General features: G+C 36.3%; 1 protein-coding gene across 1 annotated transcript in view; it reads right to left on the minus strand.

The window, feature by feature from the left end:
• Window positions 1-1876: 1876 nt before the first annotated feature.
• The window catches only part of LOC122795879 (protein FAM166B-like), a 246353-nt gene continuing 227729 nt past the window's right edge, over window positions 1877-20500 (minus strand). Inside the window, exon 5 of the mRNA XM_044064298.1 lies at window positions 1877-2510. Within this exon, the coding sequence (XP_043920233.1) occupies window positions 2413-2510 (98 nt within the window). The 3' untranslated portion in view covers window positions 1877-2412. The remainder of the gene's footprint in view (window positions 2511-20500) is intronic.

Below are 20500 nucleotides of genomic sequence, written 5' to 3' on the forward strand. Positions count from 1 at the left end.
ACCTATTACCCAAACTTATTCTCCCTTGCCAAGCCAGGTTCTTTCCAAGCTGTAGCAGCACTGACTATTTAAGGATACTCCAGATATACATGCAAGGGTTCTACAGCGTAACCAAGCCAACCATCTCAGTCTAAACAGACTTTGAAAAAGCAGTGGGAGTTTCTTTGGACAGTGTTAGAGGTCATGGACTTTCTGACAGAGTTTATAAAAGAAGCCCAGATATGCAGTTGGCCTAAGGCAAGGATCCTTACAAATAGGTTGTTATCCCTAGCCCTCTTATTACTAGCCATACAGCCAATGGCCAGAGCCTTGCAGGCAAATTTGGAGTTTTCTGGGTGGGGGTTGTGTGGGATTGAAGTGAAGGTCTTTATGATTGTGGATGATTAAGTCATACTGTCCAAAAACCTTTGCAGTGACATTCCAATGTTAGAAACACTCCTCACTGAGTATGCCTAAATGTCATATTTGAGAGTTAATAAAAACAAAGTGATTGTATATCTGGCAAAAAAAGGAGGTTTTCAGAGTCCCTTCCGTTAGGCTGAATCTAACCCAACATATTCTGACATTCAGATTTATCTGAATATTTATAGTATATTAAACATCAACCTGCATCCTCTATGGGATTAGCTTTACACTGGGTACACATATGGAGGCACTTAAATTTGTCCCTCATATACAGAATTACAGCAGTCAAAATGTTTGCTGGGCTGTTGTTATTTTTGTGTGTTTACGCATTTTCCCATGCCACAAAGTCATCCTAAGCTAAAGAAAATAATTGTGCTACTTGACGAGGTAACACAATCGGGCAAGCAATGCCAGGTCCTACAACAGGTGGAGGCAGCACCCGTCACAGCCCTGGGACTGGGTTACCAACACTGGGGTAGGAATGCCCAGAATTCACTCTGTCACAATGTTCTGTCGTCCAGATAAAGATGTGCCTGTTTGGGCATGGTTAGAGGATAACATTATGAGCTCACACACTCCACAGACCTTATGCTGGTATGCTGAGATATTTCCAAGCACCTGAAAAGATGACCAACAGTTCAGAAGCACATTACTCTCAAGGGGCTTTACAGGGTTACCCAGCATACGGAGGTGTGGGGTATATCTACTGCACATCTTGAGTCACATAGTGATGAAGCTGATCATATGAAATTGCTGTCCATCTCTCCATTTAGGCCTTCCTGAATACCAAATCTTACAGAAGAGAGGAGATTTTGTTACTAGCATAGCAAGTTTATTATTCAGACAACAGCTTGACTTTTTATACTTATTTAATGTCTAGGCAAGCCTGTCTGGTTAAGTGACTTCGTCAGAGTCATGCAGTATGCAGACAAAGGTGGAAGGAATCAAACCCTCAACTCTGGGTGCAAAAAGCAGCTAGTCAACAGCTTTAACAGCAATTCTTTCAGAAAATGAGTCTTTGATATGTCTGCTGTAGTCCAAATGCAAAACAAACATCTTAAAGGCTAGTCTAGTGAATACCATTAAAATGGGCCTAATATCATTTGAATAAATAGGAATGAGACATTAATATTGCATGCAGTCTGAGAAAGACATGCAGAAAGCATTTCATGTTATGTTCTTAGACATGTTAATATGGGTGGCACAGTGGTGCAGTGGTTAACATTGTCGCCTCACAGCAAGAGGTTCTCTGGTTCAATTCTCGGCTGGGGTGCCTTCTGTGTGGAGTTTGCATGTTCTGCCTGTGTTCGCGTGGGTTTCCTCCGGGTACTCTGGTTTCCTCCCACATTCCAAAGACATGCATCTGGAGCATTTCTCCCCGGGCCTCCGCTGAAAACAGGCTCTGTGGAACCTAGTTGGACATTCCCGGTCAACAAATAATAAATAAAAAAAAAAAATGTTACATAGCATCTGAGGGTTCATATACAATTTGTTTTATTCTGTTTGTACTCAGTGAGCTGATCCAAACCAGACAATTTCTAGCTATAACCCAAGCCAAAGGGTAAAAAGTAAAATAATGTAAATACATAGCACCAGTTATATCAACTATTGTCATTAAAATGCAGTATATGTATCTTTGCTATGAACTGGTTTAATCCATGTTAAGATTCTAGTGTACATGCAAAGTAATTGCTATAGACAAAAAGAAGGGTTCTGCTGGCATGTTGTCCAATTACGAAACACATGCAAAATTATACATAATAAACATCTTTTATACAGAAATGTAGCATTCTTTGTTATAGTCACTGAAAAATTCACAGCTGAGGTAATCACATCAGTTTATGAAAACTAATTGTCGAAAGTCTATGCATGACATTTCATGTCAATTAGGATTAAACATGCAGGTTGATAGTATGATTTTAGTTAGTTTGTAATTACAGCTTCTTGAACTTGTTTCAAATCCATTAATCAGACTTTTATTGATATTAACTGTCCTTAGGCAGGATATTAAAAAAGTGATGTCCTCTGGAATGGCTTGTGCTTCCCTATGCCTAAGGTATTCTCCGTGGTCAAAGTCCATGTCTTCCCATGTGTAAACTTCTCACCTGTTAAACAAGCAATACTTTCTGTTAGCCAATGAATGCAGCTGTCACAAGGTGGTCATTTTTAATACTGTATTAGGTTGCAATAATGCAAATGCTTTTCTTGACATTTCAGTAGCATATATTTTTCAGTAAAACATATATTAAAGTCCTTTTAATAACTGTCATAATATATTTCTTATTTTGTTCTTGGTACTTTGTGCATACTTTTAGCAAATGTATTCATGAACTATCTGTGTTTTGTTTTGAGCGTATAATTACTGAAGAAATACTGCATCATATAGCACACTGTTACTTGTTTGAATTTGCTCAGTCACTATTTTTTTTCAGAGTGACTTCCTTCATTACTTAATCAGGGACCAGTTGGCATTTTAAAGAAGTGCCCACCAATGAGCTGTTGAAAAATGTAGTACTTCATTTTCAAATTATTTCTTTCAAAGAAAATGGCTATTTAATTTTCCATCAATATTTTTGGATTCTATAGTCTGTCACTTGATAAAGAAATGGAAGCAGAAGAAATCACAGCTTGTTCTCTGGACAACAGGAAGCAGCCTTTTAAAAGTGTAGACCCCTAAACCGCCAGACAACAGTTATCTAAGCTGATCAGTCATAATGAATGAGCTACTGTGTAACTACATTTCACCAGTACTGTGTCTAGTTCATAAACTTCCGATTCTACCATACATTATCAAGCACAAATCCATAGGTGAGCGCATTCATTATATGCTTTAGCAACTCTTACATCTTATTCCTGTCAGTGCAAGAACAGAATAGTCTAATGCCTTAACAGCTCATAGCATTATATTTAAAGGTTGCTGTACAGTCCTGTTGTAGCTGATCACCTTAATCAAAGAAAACATAGCTGCCCATATGCTAGTCCTGAGGTCTAATGTTTAAAACTCCTGAGAATGCATTTTCCTTGTTGATGTAATCATTAGGAAAACCCAAACCTGGGGACAGGAGCAGCCCTAGGTCAACCGGTGCCCTAGGCAAAAGAGCTCCACAGCGCCCCCCACCACATTACCTTGTGCCCCCATCCTGGTCTACCTACACCAAATAAATACTGGAAAAGTTCCCCTGCTGGACCGGCACCCTAGGCGGCCGCCTAGTTGGCCTATGCCTAAGGCCCGCTATGCCTGGGGATACAACTGATGTGCAAGACACAAATCTATTCAGACTCACACTTACTGTTCACATCAGAGTTTTTACTTATTCTTAAAAATGTGCATTCATTTATGATGCTTGGAAGCCAACAGTCTCTCTTTAAGAGATGTTATAGTCTCTAATTTGCCACCCATTTATCTCAGTGTTGATGTTATGCTGTCTTCTCCAGTTAAGGGGCAGAATAAAGTGAACACACACACACACATACACACACACACATACACACACACACACACACACACACACACACACACATACACACACACTGAACACAAGTGGGATCTGTACTAGCATTAGAAGCACATGTTAAATAGTTTTATACTACATGCAGTATACAGTATTGTAGTTGCATTCTTGGTTTTGTTGATTTTTGTCCCCTTGCCAAAACCCCTGTACCCTGCAGTGCTCATTTGGTCTATAATGCTCCCCAGCCATGACAAGAGCCCATTCATAAAATTTTCAGCAAAGCCTGAAATGGCTATGGAGTTGTAATCATTAGCATTAGGTACACCAGCTGTTCCCACATCATGATGTTGGATTGAGCATGATGTAGTTGTGGTAATTGCAGTTATGTGCACTGTACTATACAATGGGATGTGCAGTTGCATTCCTTTGATATTTAACAATGTATATGTAGTCTCAGTCCAAATATTAACAATGTTGTTGCCTAGCTATATTATGCTGAGCAAAACATCATCACCTCTTGAACCTTGGACATCTGACTATGATGCTTTGTGTGTTATATCTGCAGTTATATCCCTCTTAATTTCATGCCTGATCATACATTGGCACATCTGTAAATCACAGATCATGATGTGGGTTCCAGTTTACTTACCTACTGCATACTTGGAATCTTCCTGATATGCTCTAGGTATGCTGTTACTCTAGTACAGGCAGCACAACTTATGAATAGCCCATGGCTGTGGTTTGTCATCTGGACTGTTTGCCAGCCCCACAAAATTACTGATAGTGTGTATGAATCCTACTCAATGACTCTATCTGGGCTTGACCAAGTAACTGTTTCACAAGTTTTATCTGTTAGTGCAATAGTATGAATTATTTTATCCACCATATAATTCTGTTTTGCAGTCTTTGCTTCAGTCTGGTAGTCCATGCAGATCACAAATGATAGGACTGTTATTCTGAGGCTATGAATGTGAACAGGAATGAGCATTATTCTTACTCTGAAACTGTGACATCTTGGCGGTAAAAATAACTATTACATGGGGAGGCACAAGGGGTATCTCTCCCTTACTTAAATATACTAACTCCATGGTCCCACAATTACTTAAACAAAGGAAATGTAAAAAAACACTGAATCTTTGCCAGCTGTAATACAAATAGTGCCATCAATGATTTTCTGGGACAAACACCACCCATCAAGTTGCAATACTGAATGAAGAGCTGTAGCATGGACAAGCAGTTCCTTGACCACTACTAGAATAACCAAGAAAGATGTGCTCTCCCCAGAGAAAACAGATATCACAAACCTTTTTTTTACCTCATTCACAGCAGTTGTTTCAGAATTTTCTTGGATCTCATTTCCAAACTGTATATGTTTATTGTAGATTCCTTCAGGTTAAAAGTATAAAATGCTGACAAGGACTGCTGGCAACAGAATTTGTGCATTTAGATCTGCTATGAGTTGTTACATTTCCCGAAGTCAAAACACATAATATCAAGACAACAGATCTACTTCAGAAGACTGACAAACCAAAAGACTGAATCCTAAAAGACTGAAAATTCAAAATACTGGACACATTTTTAATGCAGGGAAAAGCCCCTCTGCACCCCTCATCCCAGCTAACTATATACTAATGCCAAGATCGTACAACAGTGGAGAAGGGGCTAATTCAATCATTCAGTATTTTGAATTTTCAGTACTCGGCTGGGGTGCCTTCTGTGTGGAGTCTGCATGTCCTCCCTGTGGTCGCGTGGGTTTCCTCCGGGTGCTCCAGTTTCCTCCCACATCCCAAAGACATGCTGAAGGTGGATTGGACACTCCAAATTGGCCCTAGGTGTGAGTGTGTGCATGTGTGTGCCTTCCGTGGAAGGTTGGGTGCCGGGCTGGCAACTCGACACTGTAAAACTTCACTGCCAACCATGAGCGGACAGGTGATCCGCTGTGGCGACCCCTAACCAGGAAAAGCTGAAAGAAGAAGTCTTGGTTTTACAGTCTTCTAAAGTAGACCCAAGACAACACCATCTGAAGCTAACAAAATTACAATCCTCAATAATCACTCACAGACCATTTTCAAAGTGTATACACTAATCATTTTGAAGGAAACTATGCCACTCTGCTCCACCTGATATAGAGGTTCTGTCTCACACCCTCATCTTAATATATACCAGCTATGAGGTGGCATGTTTTGCCCCACATATCCACCCGTCTTAATATATACTAACTACAAGATCACACAAACATAGGAAAAGGGAAAACATAAAAAGCAGAAAAGGGAAAAAACTCACTTTTTCCTCCTTCTAATATTCCACAACCAAAAAATAAAACACAGCATCTGTATCAAAACAAGTTCCAAATGTCAGCTAAATGCACAGGCAATCTTAAATTAACATTTTGAAATATGATACCATATAACACAATTAGCAGTAGGGTTCAAATTGTTTTCAGTTTTATATTATAGCCTATATCCCTTTAATTTAACAGCATGACCAGCATGAACAGTTTTGCATGGAGAACATTACATTACAAAGCGAAAACTGTCAGCTATCATTTAACAAACAGGTGCATTGAAAACTATAAGGAGTAGTAAACGTTTTCATTTGGTTGTGTGCATAAGGACAAAAATATATGCCAATTTTAATTCATAGTCATTTATCTTTTCTTTTTTTTTTTTATTTATATAAGAAAAAGTTATTAAAGATTCTGCATACTTCTCTAGCAGATGAAACAAATGAAGCTAAAATCCACAAAGCGGAGGTACAGTATTTTATTGACAAATATTAAAACAAAGAATAAAAAGTGGATAAGCGTTTTGGAAATCCTTCTTCAGATCCATAAAATCATCCTGTTATGGCAAAGCTTTAAAAGGGGGGGGGGTTGACCAATCAGAATCATCTCCTCAGCCGACACCTCTTAAGTGCTGGTTTTAAAGGTACAACCCCATTTAAACCTGGTTTACAATCAGCTCTCATATCCGCAAATGTTTTTTTTTTGCTAGTTTGGCCTGTGATTGATGACAGTATTGTGTTGTTCTTGTGGAGTCTGCATGTGCAGTGAAGTTAGGGGCATAGGATTTAACCATCCTTCACATTAAATGTGTCCTGAATCAACACTATTCATCTGAGGAAGTCTGATTACGGAAACGAAAACGCGTGTACTGCAAAGGCATTTATGTGTGCTTTTTACCTGTGAGGTTTTGTGTGTATTTGGAATAAAATTTAGCTTAGAAAACTACCTTGGTGTTTTACTCTGCGCTACAGTCACTTTTTGACTGTTTTCTTTGTGATTTTAGAGTGCCCTTCCACTGTACTTTTTCTTGCATCTTTCACAAGTCTGAGTGTTGGGAGGTAAGAGGAATATATATCCCATAATATTGTAATTTAAACAATTAATTAATTAATTAATTAATTAATTAATTAATTAATTAATCGTTTGTTGACCAGGTTAGTCCCACTAGACTAGTAGCCTCTTTCAGGGGAAACCCAAGATGGTATTTATACTACTAGGGGAAATTTGGCCTGGGCATCAGGAACTTCCCCTACCCTCCGTGTTGTGCAGGGGAAGCAATAGCTGATTCACTTCCTTCTTCCATTCTGTCTGCAGAATCCTTGCAAGCTTTAGAGAGCAGTTTTTATGTCAAAGGAGGTGTGATCAAGGATGGATTAACACCAGTTGAGCCATTAGTGAAAGCGTTGGAGGAGCAGAAGGCAGTCAAGATTTTCATCAATTATGCTGCAACAGAAGGAAATCATTACTGAAAGTGTGAAGGTGTTAAAATTCAAAAGAGATATTTCAGAGGAGGTTGAGGAAGAATGCGATAGTCATGGTGGATGTATTATGACAACCCTCCAATGAAAGGATGTCAGATATAAGTGAAGAGGAAGAGGAAGAAGAAATGAATTGGAGAGCAGTGAAAGGAAGGAAAGAAAAAAATAATTGGAAAAAGAGTAAAAGAAAAAGAAAATGTCTAGGGGTAAACAGAAAAGAGAATAAGAAATGTAATGGGTAGTTTTTTTGAAGAAAGTATAAATAATATAAATAGCAGGGGATAGCAATGAGCACCCCCTGTGCTAACTCATATGCAAATTTAGTAATGAGTAACTGAGAGGAAAAGTTTGTCTTGAGAGCTGGTTTATACTGTGAATGTATTAAGTTTTATCATCTTTTTTGATGATATCTTCCTGCTTTGGTCAGGAACTGAATAAGAAATTAATTTATTATCTATTTGGAGCCTATGACTACTTTTGTAAGATTTACCATGCATATGTCTCACAATAGTATAGACTTTTTAGACATTTGCCTGTTTGTGGGCTCATCAGGTAAAATTGATACTTTCTTATACTGTAAAGATTGTTGGAGAAATAGCCTACTGGCACGAGAAAGTATACATCTGAGGCACATCTACCCTAATGTTGTAAGAGGTCAGCTAATGAGAGCATCTAGATTATGTACACAAGAAGCTCACTTTATAAAAAACATGGATTCATTGAATGAAGAGTTTCTACAGAGAGGATATGATAGGCTGATACTGGAGAAGCCAAAAGCAGTGGTATTAAATACAAGAAGTAACTCAGGCAAACCATTTTTTTCCTTCTGGTGTCAGAACTGCTCACACTAGAAATTTGTGTAATGCACGTGCTGCTTCTAAAGTCAGGTTTGCCATCAGGTTTATGAGCGATGTAGGATCGATCTGTGATATTATTCATAGAAACCAGAGAATTTTGATGGTGGATGAAAGGACAGCTGGTATAGTTGGAAGTGCTCCTTGTTTTCTTTTTAAAAACAGTCTTAATTTGAAAAGACAGCTATGTCTCGGAAATAAATAAATTGAGACCAGGCGAAATCAAATTAGGGTAGGTACTTATGCCTGTCATTCATGATGAGCTTGCTCAGTGATCTTGAAGCAACAAACACTTCAACATTCATGATATAGTTTTACATTTAGACTTCAGAGATATGCTGTCTGTAGAACAGGACAAGTTGTCTATTTGGCTACTTGTGATACCTGCGACTGTTTTCACCTGGGTAAAACCAATAATGTGCTAAAAGATAGAATATTGAGACATTTATATGACATTAGATCCATGGATGCAAAAAATGCCTTGGCCAAACATATAGCAGAAAATAATAGACATGCTTTCTCCTTTAAAGTACTGCAATGTATATGTGCAAATAATACAGGGAAGGATTTAATCAATCCTACTGAAAGAGTGGAGATGGAGTGGACACTTAGATTTCAAGCAGACATACATCCAGGCTTGAACAGGTGTGTACCCTTGAAACCAGACTTTAGAGGGCAGAGATTGAATGATTGATCCTATTGGATAGAGTTTTTAGAATGGATATGATTGGTTAGAGCTATTTTAAAAGATACATTGTTAACTTCTGTTAATTGATCTGAGGAGGCATTACATTAACACAAAAGTGCTCACCCTTTTTACTCTGCTTTATTCGTTTTATTTTTAATATTAAAGTGTATGATACAAGCCATGGTAGCCATATTGATTTATGTCTTATTTGTTCTTCTAATACATGATACTGGATTTGTATTGCTGTTCAACTTTTGTTTGTTCCTAATGCTTAAATGAAGAGGAGAAGACAGTCATTTGTGTTATTTGTTGTTGTATTTTGTAGGGGTGGAGGACAGAAGGTTAAGTTTGTTTTTTGTTTTTCCATATTTTGAGACTTGATGTTTTAAACTTTGAAGATATTGTAATTTTGACATTAGGTTCACTAGTCAATCTCGAAATATTGAAATGTTGAATTTCAGTAGTTCGAGACTGAATAGTCGAAAGTGCAGTTACGTGAAACTGCACTATCTCGAATGTGAAAATGTTGAATCCGCTGTCATGGTGTCATGTTTGTGATGTGTGGTGCAGTTTGTGAATTTAGCTGGGGATTCAGGTAAGTGGTGTTTACGTAAGGGTATTGGGTAGGGATTTTAGTGTGCATGAGTATGTGTAGTGGTGATTTTTGTGTGTTTGTGTGTTTAGTGTGACCTCAGAGTTAGTATATATAAGTACAGGGGTGTCAGGGGTGTTTGTAGATAGGGTAGGTGTGTTTGTAGATAGGGTAGGTGTGTTTGTATGTTATGTTGTGTTTGTGTGTGTTGTTTTGTTTGTTGTAGTGTAGTTAGGTAGGTGTATGTGTTTGTTTGTGTGATGGTGTGTGTGTGTCTGTGTGGGGGTGTGTGTGTGTGTGTGTGTGTGTGTGTGTGTGTGTGTGTGTGTGTGTGTGTGTGTGTATAAGGTTAAAAAGTTAATGGAACAAGATAATAAAGAAATAGAAAAAGCTGGTACAATGAAAGAATTGAATAATGTGTTATGAATTATACATTTATAATCTGCATTGTGTTTATATGGGATAGAATATTGTATGTCTAACAATATAAAGGATTCCCAAAAAGAAGTATTTGTACAAGTGTTAAATGATTGGTCAGAAGAAGGACTTAGACAAGAGAAGATATGTATTGGAGTAATAAAATTTATATGGAAGAAAGGGACTAAAGATGATATAAGAAATTGCAGGCCAATCGTACTTAATGACATTGATTATAAAATATTTATGAAAATATTACAAGTAAGACTGGATAAGAAAGTTAACTCATTACAAGACACTATATTTGGAAGGGAAGGGAATTCAAGAATTATTAATGCTAATGAAAGAAACTGTACATGATATTTGTTATAGAAAGACAGAAGAAAAAATTATGATAGGTGACCTAAATTAAGCATTTGATAAAATGCAGCATGGCATATTATGGGAAATAATGAAAGAATATCAATTAAGTGAGAACTTTGTTAAAGATTTTTAAGACAGCATATAAAAACAATAAAGCATAAATGATACTGAATGGATGGTTAAGTCAAGAAATAGATATAAAAGCAGGATAAAGCAAGAGAGTCCTATGAGCAATATTTTATTTGCATTAGTTATGAATGTAGTAGTTAGTTATATAAATATGGCATTGGAAGATTTAGAATATAAGACCATAGGAGATATAATGATACCAGCAATGCTTACTTATGCTGATGCTATATTAATAGTGGTAAAGAATAAACAAGGTATGGAAGAAGCAATTAAGAGACTTAATGGACAGCTGAAGAGTACAGGAATGAGTATAAACAGAGATAAAAGCAGATTATTAGGAAAAGAAGGTAAGATATAGAACATTCAGTTTAATATGAAAGAAATAAGATTATTAAGAATAAAACTGGTGTTGATATGACAAAGAATAACCAATGGGAAACTGCAATAGCAAAACTGAGAAATATATGTCTATTTTGGAAGACATATAAATTGTCTTATAAGAAAAAAGTGTACTTAATAAACTCTATGTTGTTAGGAAAATAGCATATTTAGCAAGCTTATATATGAGTTCAGTAAGAAAAAGAGAAATACATTTTGACAATTGTCTTCTTCTTTATATGGGGTTGCAAGTTGAAACCAGTGAAAATCGGTATATTATACGTTAAAAGAGTAATCAGGAAACTTGTGACTGATATAGGATAATAAAGTGGGTTAAAGAAGAAACAGTTCACTAATAAGTATGATTATGACATAAAAATATAGAGTACTGTAGAGTTTGTTGAGCAAATATAAAATAATAAGAAAATAAATCAATAGACAAATAATGGAAATTAAAAATAAGACAAGTGGAAGAAAACAGGAAAATATGGTATATGAATAAAATTAATGAGTATTACTGCATTTATCCATAACTAAAAATAGAGGATAAAAGGTAAAAAGGTTAAAAACTAGAATAGAATGGTGTAAAAACTATGTTGAATATAGGGATGTTTAGGAGATTATCTATAAGTAAATTGCCAGTAAAAGCTAATATGCCATATAGAAAATAGTACAAAGAATGTGTCATTATTGTGGTAAGATTGAAACAACAGAACATGTTTTTTTGCAATGTCAAAGGGTAAAGAAATTATTGGAAAAGTTATGTGAAGAAAGTACTTGGAATGTATTATGAAAATAGGAAAGATCAATATAGGTATGATAGAACTTGGTTATTAAAGTAACAAGAGTAAGGCATGGGCAACATAAGTTGATAGGAAGCTATTTTATATAATCTGGACTATATGGAAAGAAAATATGAATAAATGAGTGAATTAATGAATGACTGAATGAATGACTGAATGAATGAATGAATTAATGAATGAATGAATGAATGAATGAAAGAGATAAAGTATAATGGAAAGTGGATATTGGCTGAGATATTAAAAAAGATGAGTTTGGTTATGGGAAAAAGAGTGGGGGGGGTCTTACAGTGAATATACTTGTATAGATGGCAATGCTAAGATAATGATGGAAGTGTTTAAAGGATTGGAAAAAATTGTAAAAAAATGTAAAAATGTAAATAATTGTATATAATTGTAAATAATGTATAGCATATACTAAGAATGTAACTGTTGTAGATAATGTACATTATGTAAATAATCTAAGAAAGGGCTCCTACTTTTTTCAATAGGTGTCATGGGATCTTTTGCATTCACCTGAGCTACCAACTCAAGCAGATGGGGCCTCAATTTAAAGTATCTTTCAAAGGATGGCACGCTCAGGAGTGCAGCACTCCCCTTATGCTGCACTGCAGTGTCAGTAATTGATCTACCTGGTGTGGAAGAGAACTCATAGCCTTCTGCACCAAAGGTGAAACCTGTTACAACACTGACAATTGATTAGTATAGCTGAAAGTCATAATTAGGCTCTGTTGAAATTATATTTTATTTTGTTATATTTTAAAATTACTTACAAAAAATTCCTTTTTGTTCTCTGAAGAAAATCCAAATATGGTGTTCACCCTTTCCAGCTAGCAAGATATTTGTTCTGCGTTGGAATATTTTACCACAATAATTCAAGCAGGTTTTGCAGATGCACAGCAACTCAAAGTTACTGAATCAAGCCATGGAACTAAACATTATCCTTTGGAGGAGAAGATAAATTAGCAACACCGGGATCTGGTCATCAAGTAATTTGGCTGCAGTGTATGGTCACAAAGATTAGACAATAAGATGGATGATATGAAGAACAGAGCCCATGAGAATATTTGCTGACTCTAGTAGACTAAAACTGAGGATTATTTAGCTTTCATTTAAAAAAAATTGTTAATTCTGTTTACTATAAAAGATGCTCCTATAATGGAAAGAGCCCATATTGTAAATCAGTGGATGAAAACTGCCTGTTACACCAGAAAATTTATTTTCAAACTCCTGGAATACAGTGTCAAACACAATATTTTAAAGAAAGATATAGAAATGGGTACATCTATGAAGACTGCAGGATATGCAGCAAAAATTGGACCTGATTTCAATAATGTCATCTCAGATGAGTAAAGCATTTCTACTCATCAGAAAGCATAGAGTTAGGCATGGAGCTACAAATCAGATTTTCAGCCACATGTGCATTGAAACTAATCATAATTCTCACTTGTTTGATTATGCACCAGAAGCAGAAGCTTTTTTCTTCAGTAATATTTAACCGTACATAGTCACAGACCAACAAAGTCTCTTAAAATCAAAGTGACAAAGACAAAAAAACACCCAGCTAGAACCTAAGAAGAAGGGCATATGGCTGTCATTAACCTCTGTCAAGTCACCAGAGGGAAAGTGTGGTAAAGGTAGCTCCAATATGAAGAAGGCATTTTCACATCCTTATCTGAAACTATAACTTAAACAAACCTGCCTCCAGCTATACCTCTCAACTCTCCAGATTTTTGCAGAATGTCCACATTTTTACCTCATATTTTTGGTCTGTCCCTCCTAAAATTTATGTTTTTTTCTGGCATGTCATTGTGGATTGCAGACAATAAATAGTGATAAACATTTACTTTTCAGACATTATTTAATACAATTCCCCTTTCAATATGTACCTAACTAGGCATATGCAACAACTGAAACATCCACAGAGGTTCCTCAAAAAAAGAATACAGGGTATAAGCAGCATGTCCTGTGCAGATTACCTCAAAGCTCTCTCTTTATACTCTGTTTTCTGTAGACTGTTGAGGTGATCTGTACCTGACATCAAGGCATACTTGGATCCAATCTGATAGACCTATTGAATATCCACAAAAACTACAGCATATAGCATCAAAATTACTCAGTCTATGGTTTTAAACTTTGCTTATGACATAAATAGGGCACATTGGAGGGATAGCTATGTGTCTCAGAGAATTCCTCTTCTCTAGAAAAAGCTTCACATCAATATGAAACAGAGTTCTTCTCGAACCCTATTCAAGAAGAACCTGGACCAGTGGATAGGAAATCGGAGATACACTACAGGTTTAGGACCAATGTCTCTAATGGACAGATGCAGCCTATCAATCCTGGCCTAGCTTATATATATATATATATATATATATATATATATATATATATATATATATATATCCCTTAAAATAACCTCTAAGACACATAAGCTTGTAAAATGCAATTGGGATGCTTGGCCAGGCTTATGAAGATACCTGTGCATCATACACATCTGTGAACCTATGACCTTCAGAAAATGCATGCAAATGTAAAAACTATTATTCTAGCAACTTTGAGAGCAATGTTTAAAATATCTCACAGATTTTTTGATTTTTCCCCCTACTATTTTTGGCTTCGTCCACAATTCTTGCTGTAAGATGTTGAGAGATATGACCCCCACACAGAATCGATTTAAGTAGTTAGCAGATACTGGGAAGTCAGAAGTGGAATATTGTTTATTGATGAAGTCTATTCCTTCAAAACAAGAGAGAGAGAAATGTAACAATCATAGGGACAAGACAGCATCTTGAGAAATATGGCAGCAGTCATGAATAGGACATGAGTGTCATTGGCAGAATGACTGTATTTTGCTTATGTTGGTATCCTTCTAACTTGTTTCCCAGGTCCTATGGCACTAGCTGTGATTAGGGATGGAATATTGCAAACCCACATTCTTAAGCAGGTTAATGGTCAACATTGGTTTTAATTATTTTATTTAAATTTTATGCCCAAAGCCAGTTTACTGTTAGAATTGCAGAACTGTACATCTGTTTGTCTGCCTGTCTTCTGTGCTGTTTGTCTTGCTGTTTCTGGACATGCCAATGTGAGCTGCACAGATGCCTCAGAGCAACAAAATTGTACCTAATCAAATGATAAGGCATCTGTCCAATATCTTGCTGTCACTTGAGGTCTCTCGTGTGCTTTATGTTCTGCAGTAAGTGCATCTGGAGCAAGAAGGATCCTAAAGTTGCACTTTAAATTGTTGTTACCAGCAGTTTTTAGTGTTACTGTAGAGGAACAACACAAGAAATTAGTAGCTTGTGCACATTTACATTATACAAAGGGAAGGAACTAGGCAAAGAGCAGCAGAAAATTCCTATAATCGGCATGGATATGGGGAAGATGACCAGGTTAGGGTAAGGGTCAGTCTGTCTCGAGCAAACTGCAATTGTTTAATTTCTTAAAATAGTAACTTAGAGCTACATATCAACAACTTTCCTGACTGTTTCTTCTGGTTTGTCATTACTGCAATAAGATGTGCTACCTTGTAGCCCTCAGTCACAGCATTTGTATATATTTTTTTAATTTATTTTTCTTACTTGAAAAATCTAACAAAGCCGACTAGAAGCAATAACATTTTCTTTGACGCTGATATAAGAGTTACAATTTGATGAAGTAGTTTGTTTATAACTGTGTGCAATAAAAACTAGATTTAGATTAGTTGGCTTTCCTTATCTTACCTTCACTGTAAACAATATAATAACCAGCTTAGGAAACCAAGGGAACCTGAATACTTAAAGACTGAACTTGTAGGCAGCATTCCAATAACAAACAGAAACAAAAATAAAAGAAAATCTAAATCAAAGCAAGTCACATTTATTGCTCATTTCACTGAAAACACTTTAATCCATACAAGACATCATCAGACATTGAAATGCAATACAAAACACACAAATAGGTGACAAACCACATGAATTACATGGTACACAAATAACCAATACATCCTAAAAGAACATTTCATTCTAAAATACAGATCCCCATATTTCAGATTTCTATTTGCTAAAACTGGTATGAGATGGAGATTCACCATTTCGTTAAGACATGGCCACCTACATGCATCTTAACAAATTTTCTATCTGTAGTTTTTAACTCCCCACACCTGACATCCGTGGTTACTACATTAATTACTGAACTTAAAAAGTTGGAACCTTCACAATATAAAATGTGTTTACTAAGGGTATTATGGGTTCAGATTTCTAATGATTACTGTGTTCATAAACATATACAAGAAAATGCCACACTTGTAGTAGCAGGTGAACTTCAGAAGTTTAAACAGGACATTAGAATATACAGAATACAGAGTTTAGACTTTGCACCATTACGCTGTTAGCCATCATCCCTGAAGCAGTTACATGCCACTTCTTTGGGAATCAGAGCAGATTTAAATGCCAGTAGGGTTGTTTTTGATTTCGGATGGGAGTTTATTCCATAGAGCAGAACCTAATTTGGATATAGCTCATTCTCTTCTAATAGTTTTGAAAGGGAGCCTGGATAATGTAATTTTGTTTGATTGGCTATTTCTCAGGGAATACATCTGTTGTTTGAGGTGATGTATCCTCTTTAATGGTGGGAAATAGCCATCAAATAGTATCTTAAATATAAAGGAGCCTTGGAGTTAGGTTGATCTTTCAGCAACAGGTAGCCAATTAAACTTTTTGAGAAGGTTGCAATTATGGGTTTGAGGTCAGCAAGAAGAGCAAATATGCATATTTTGTTTTCTGCAACTTGAAGTCAATGTATACTATAGGCTGAGTGGATGACATGCAATGGTAAGCTGTGTTCATGTTTAAGAGGAAGTACGTTTTTCAAAGAATTAGGCAAACCTTAGGGGAGAGGCGATGAGTTATTTTTTAACATAGTTTTAGCTGTGCAATGACTTTGGTAACAATATTGTCTGTGTGAATATAAAAGTACAATGAAGAGTCAAGAGTAAGCCTTAGATATTTGTATTCGGATGCAGTAGGAATAATGTTATTATCGTCATCTGTTATTTTTAACCCAGAAATGTGCAATAGCTTGCTAGGCATTCAGAAAAGCATTAGGCTGGTCTTCTTATGGTTAATGAGGAGTTGTTCTCTGACTAGGTGCAAAGTTTTGAGAATGAGTGTTAGAAGGTTAGTGGGAGAGTTGGGTAATTCTAGTAGAATAATGTTGTCGGCATATAACATTATGTTTAATGCTTGGTGGTCTTTGATGACATCATTAAGGAATAAGGAGAATAACAGTGGGCCTAGAACCCTGATGGATGACTGTACTGAGTTTGGCCATGGATGAGAATTGGCTATTTAAGAGGACTTGAAAGGTTCTATTATTGAGGTGTCTTTCAAATCATTTAATTGTACTAGACCCAAACTTAAATTTATTCAGCTTGTTAATAAGTAGCTTGGGGTTTACTGTTACAGATGCCCTAGTAAATCAATAGAGACACCAGCTGTAAAAAGACCATTGTTGTTATTCAAAAACCATGCTTTTTATCGACAGAAAGCCATAGCTATTAATGTTGTGATGACTGTGCTCTGGCCCAGCAATCAAGGAGCCTCAATCCTCACCACTATCACCAGGGAGGTTGTCTCATAGAAGAAGAAAGGATAACTAATACACACAGTAAAGTACAATTTCCCTTAAGTGCACACAGACATCACAGTCAGTCTGGGTCTGGTTGCTCCCTTGCTCACTAGGTCCCCAATAAGACTCCCCACTGGCACAGCTATAAGGTCCAGGTCTCAGCATAACTGGGCAAGCTAAAACCTCCAGTACCCTCTCTGTCCAACCAGTGCTTCGTGTCCCTGCCAAGTAGCTGACACAATACACACACACTTTGAGATCAGTATTTATACAACTTCACAGACACTCCTGGGAAAGGTTGACACAGATTCTCCAACTGTGCCCCTTTACCCAGACTATATGGTAGCAATTACTGCCACCACCCAGTTAATAATATCAGCTACTAAAAGGCCCTTAAAAGGGTGTCCAATTATTACTGTGCAATATTAATATCCAATGGTAGTATGACTAACAGTCAAGGCTTACTTTAGAGTGGCCTATTACAATAACCTCTATAAATATGCAATGTACTCTAGAGCTTATCTCTACACAAAGCAGCCACAGGTAGAAGGTTTTAAAAATATTTAATAATAAATAATTAAAACACAAGACAAAACTACTAGACACAGAGATATCTAAGAGTTCAGAGATCACACAGAAACTTAAAATAATACAGTAGGACAGGTCTGATTTCAAAGAAAAATACCTAATTAATCTTTACTAGCTTTAACTATTCCTACAAGAAATCACAGTGCTAAAACTTACATGTGAGCACAAGGCAGAGTGCTGATACATTAGATGTCCAAAGTCAAAATGCTTTTTGTCTCTTGTGTGAAATAGTATTTAAACATTACCAACAAACATGTTTGCTGGGTCCCTCCCCAAATTACATCATTTTTGACACTTAGGTTTTCCCAGGCAAACAAACTGCATTGTTTAGCAATCTAACACCTGCACAGAAACTTACAACAAAAGAATACATTTCACATGTATATTCTAACAGAAACTAGAGCAATAAAGCACCTTCCACATCTAAATTTTGGTCATAAACTTTAGCCTTCAAACAATGGGCATGAAACCTTCATCCAGCCACAGTGGAGCCGAATTCTAGCATGAAAGGGTCACAACATGCTTCACTGGGCCAGTAGAGTGCAATATTGTCACATATTTTGCAGTTCCAATTTCACAGTATTCTTTACACTCAGGAAACATGCCTGTATTTTACATTTATTATCAAGAAAACATGCCTGTATTTTACATTGATTTATACAGTTGATAAAATTATGTATCCAATTCTATTTGACTAGGCTGGCAGCCTTCGCCCGTCTCTCCTCAATCATCACAAATGTGTTTAAGCATTTGCTTGTAAAGCCTTATTTCAAAGATTTTGGCTAGAGGCCAGAGATTGGGTATTGGACAGAAATATTTTAGGGATTTAGGGGAGTGTATCTTTGGAAGTGGAATGATGATAGAGTGCTTTAGCAAAATGGAGACCTTTCCTGAGGTATGTGGGAAGAGAGGCATAGTTAGCCTTCTAATAATCTAGAAAGCATGTAGTAGAAATGCTGCTAATGCAGTTAGTGTGGTTGATCTAGGCTATGAGGTGTGAGATGCTATCACCTGGTAACTAATTAAATTACCTCAAAAAGCCACAGCCCTCAACAGTTAAGCATGCCAAACACAGTTACAACAATGAGGAGTAGCATGGATTACTTATCACTGCCCATCTGCAGTGTTAGGCAGAGACAGCCTACAGCTCAGCACTGCTGCATCTAAAATGTATACTTCATAAAGCTCACAGCATAATCACATTTACAGTCATAGCTAGCTAAATGGCAAAAGGATGTCCACAAAAGGAATCGTATCGACATGCCAAATATACCAAACTAACACAGCGAAAATGTCACAAATGCAGCATTCATTCATGAGCAAAACAGTCACACATTAACATGTTACATTTCAGGTCGAATGCAAGGTTGTTTAACATTGAGTGTTATAGGAAAGGTAATAAAATAAATGTTGCAATCATCACAATAATGAGTTGTGCACACTTGTAACAGCAGGTAATTAAGGGAAACAGAACCATTCGCAGTAAAAGTAGCACCAACAGTTAGGAATCATTAAAACATAAATAATTGCGTCCAACCTTATTGTCCAAGGAAGACTGCTGTCCTGCTAGAGTAGGGGACAGAAGAAGGCGAGTAAAGGAGGAAGAAGGAGTTCCATTATGCTTATCTTCAAGACATGTATAACACCTAGTATTGCATACTATAATTTATAAATACCTCCATATTTCTTTTACTTAGTGAAAACAGCACCCCCTTTGTTAAGAACTAAGAATGTTGCATTCATGTTGTACCTAGTCACTTGATATTATGCTAAATTAATTTTGTATCTAGTTTATGTTTCTACTCTTTCTCTTGTAGGCATATATTATATTAACCTAGACATCATACGTTTTTAAAGTGAAAAAGGCAATACTGAAATTACTTTTCATTGATCTTGTTTATGAGTCACATTTTATACTGTTATTGAGTTAACTTATATTCTGTTAAAATTAAACTACTTCACTTTAAGTATTAAGGAAGGAATTAATCTAGGATGGAATGGGATAGTAAACTATGGGCATGAAAACTAAAGCAGCATAAGAAAAATAAGAATGTGTATGTGTATATATATATATATATATATATATATATATATATATATATATATATATATATACACATATGTATGTGTGTGTGTGTGTCATTCACAATACACAGAATGCAAAGGGGGATGATGTGAAAGAGGAACATCGGAAGAAATAGGTATAGGGGTCAGCAGAAGAAGAAGTGGAAATTATAAGGCTTAGAGAGGAAACATCTGTAGGTGAATTGACATGCTTTAGCTTACCTAAAAAGCAGGATTACTAGTAGACTAGATAGTTTCCTGACTAAATGCTATAAGACAGCAGGAGTAGATGGCTTCCCTGCAGTTGCTCAAGGTGAAAGTTCTCAAGCTTCAGTAGCACACTGAAAAAAAAAGATGAATGGCATACAGATTATTTTAAACCCTTCTTTTTTCAGGCT

The sequence above is a fragment of the Protopterus annectens genome, chromosome 2.part2 (assembly GCF_019279795.1).
Source record: "Protopterus annectens isolate FY-2018-M chromosome 2.part2, PAN1.0, whole genome shotgun sequence".
Classification (NCBI taxonomy): Eukaryota; Metazoa; Chordata; order Ceratodontiformes; family Protopteridae; genus Protopterus; species Protopterus annectens.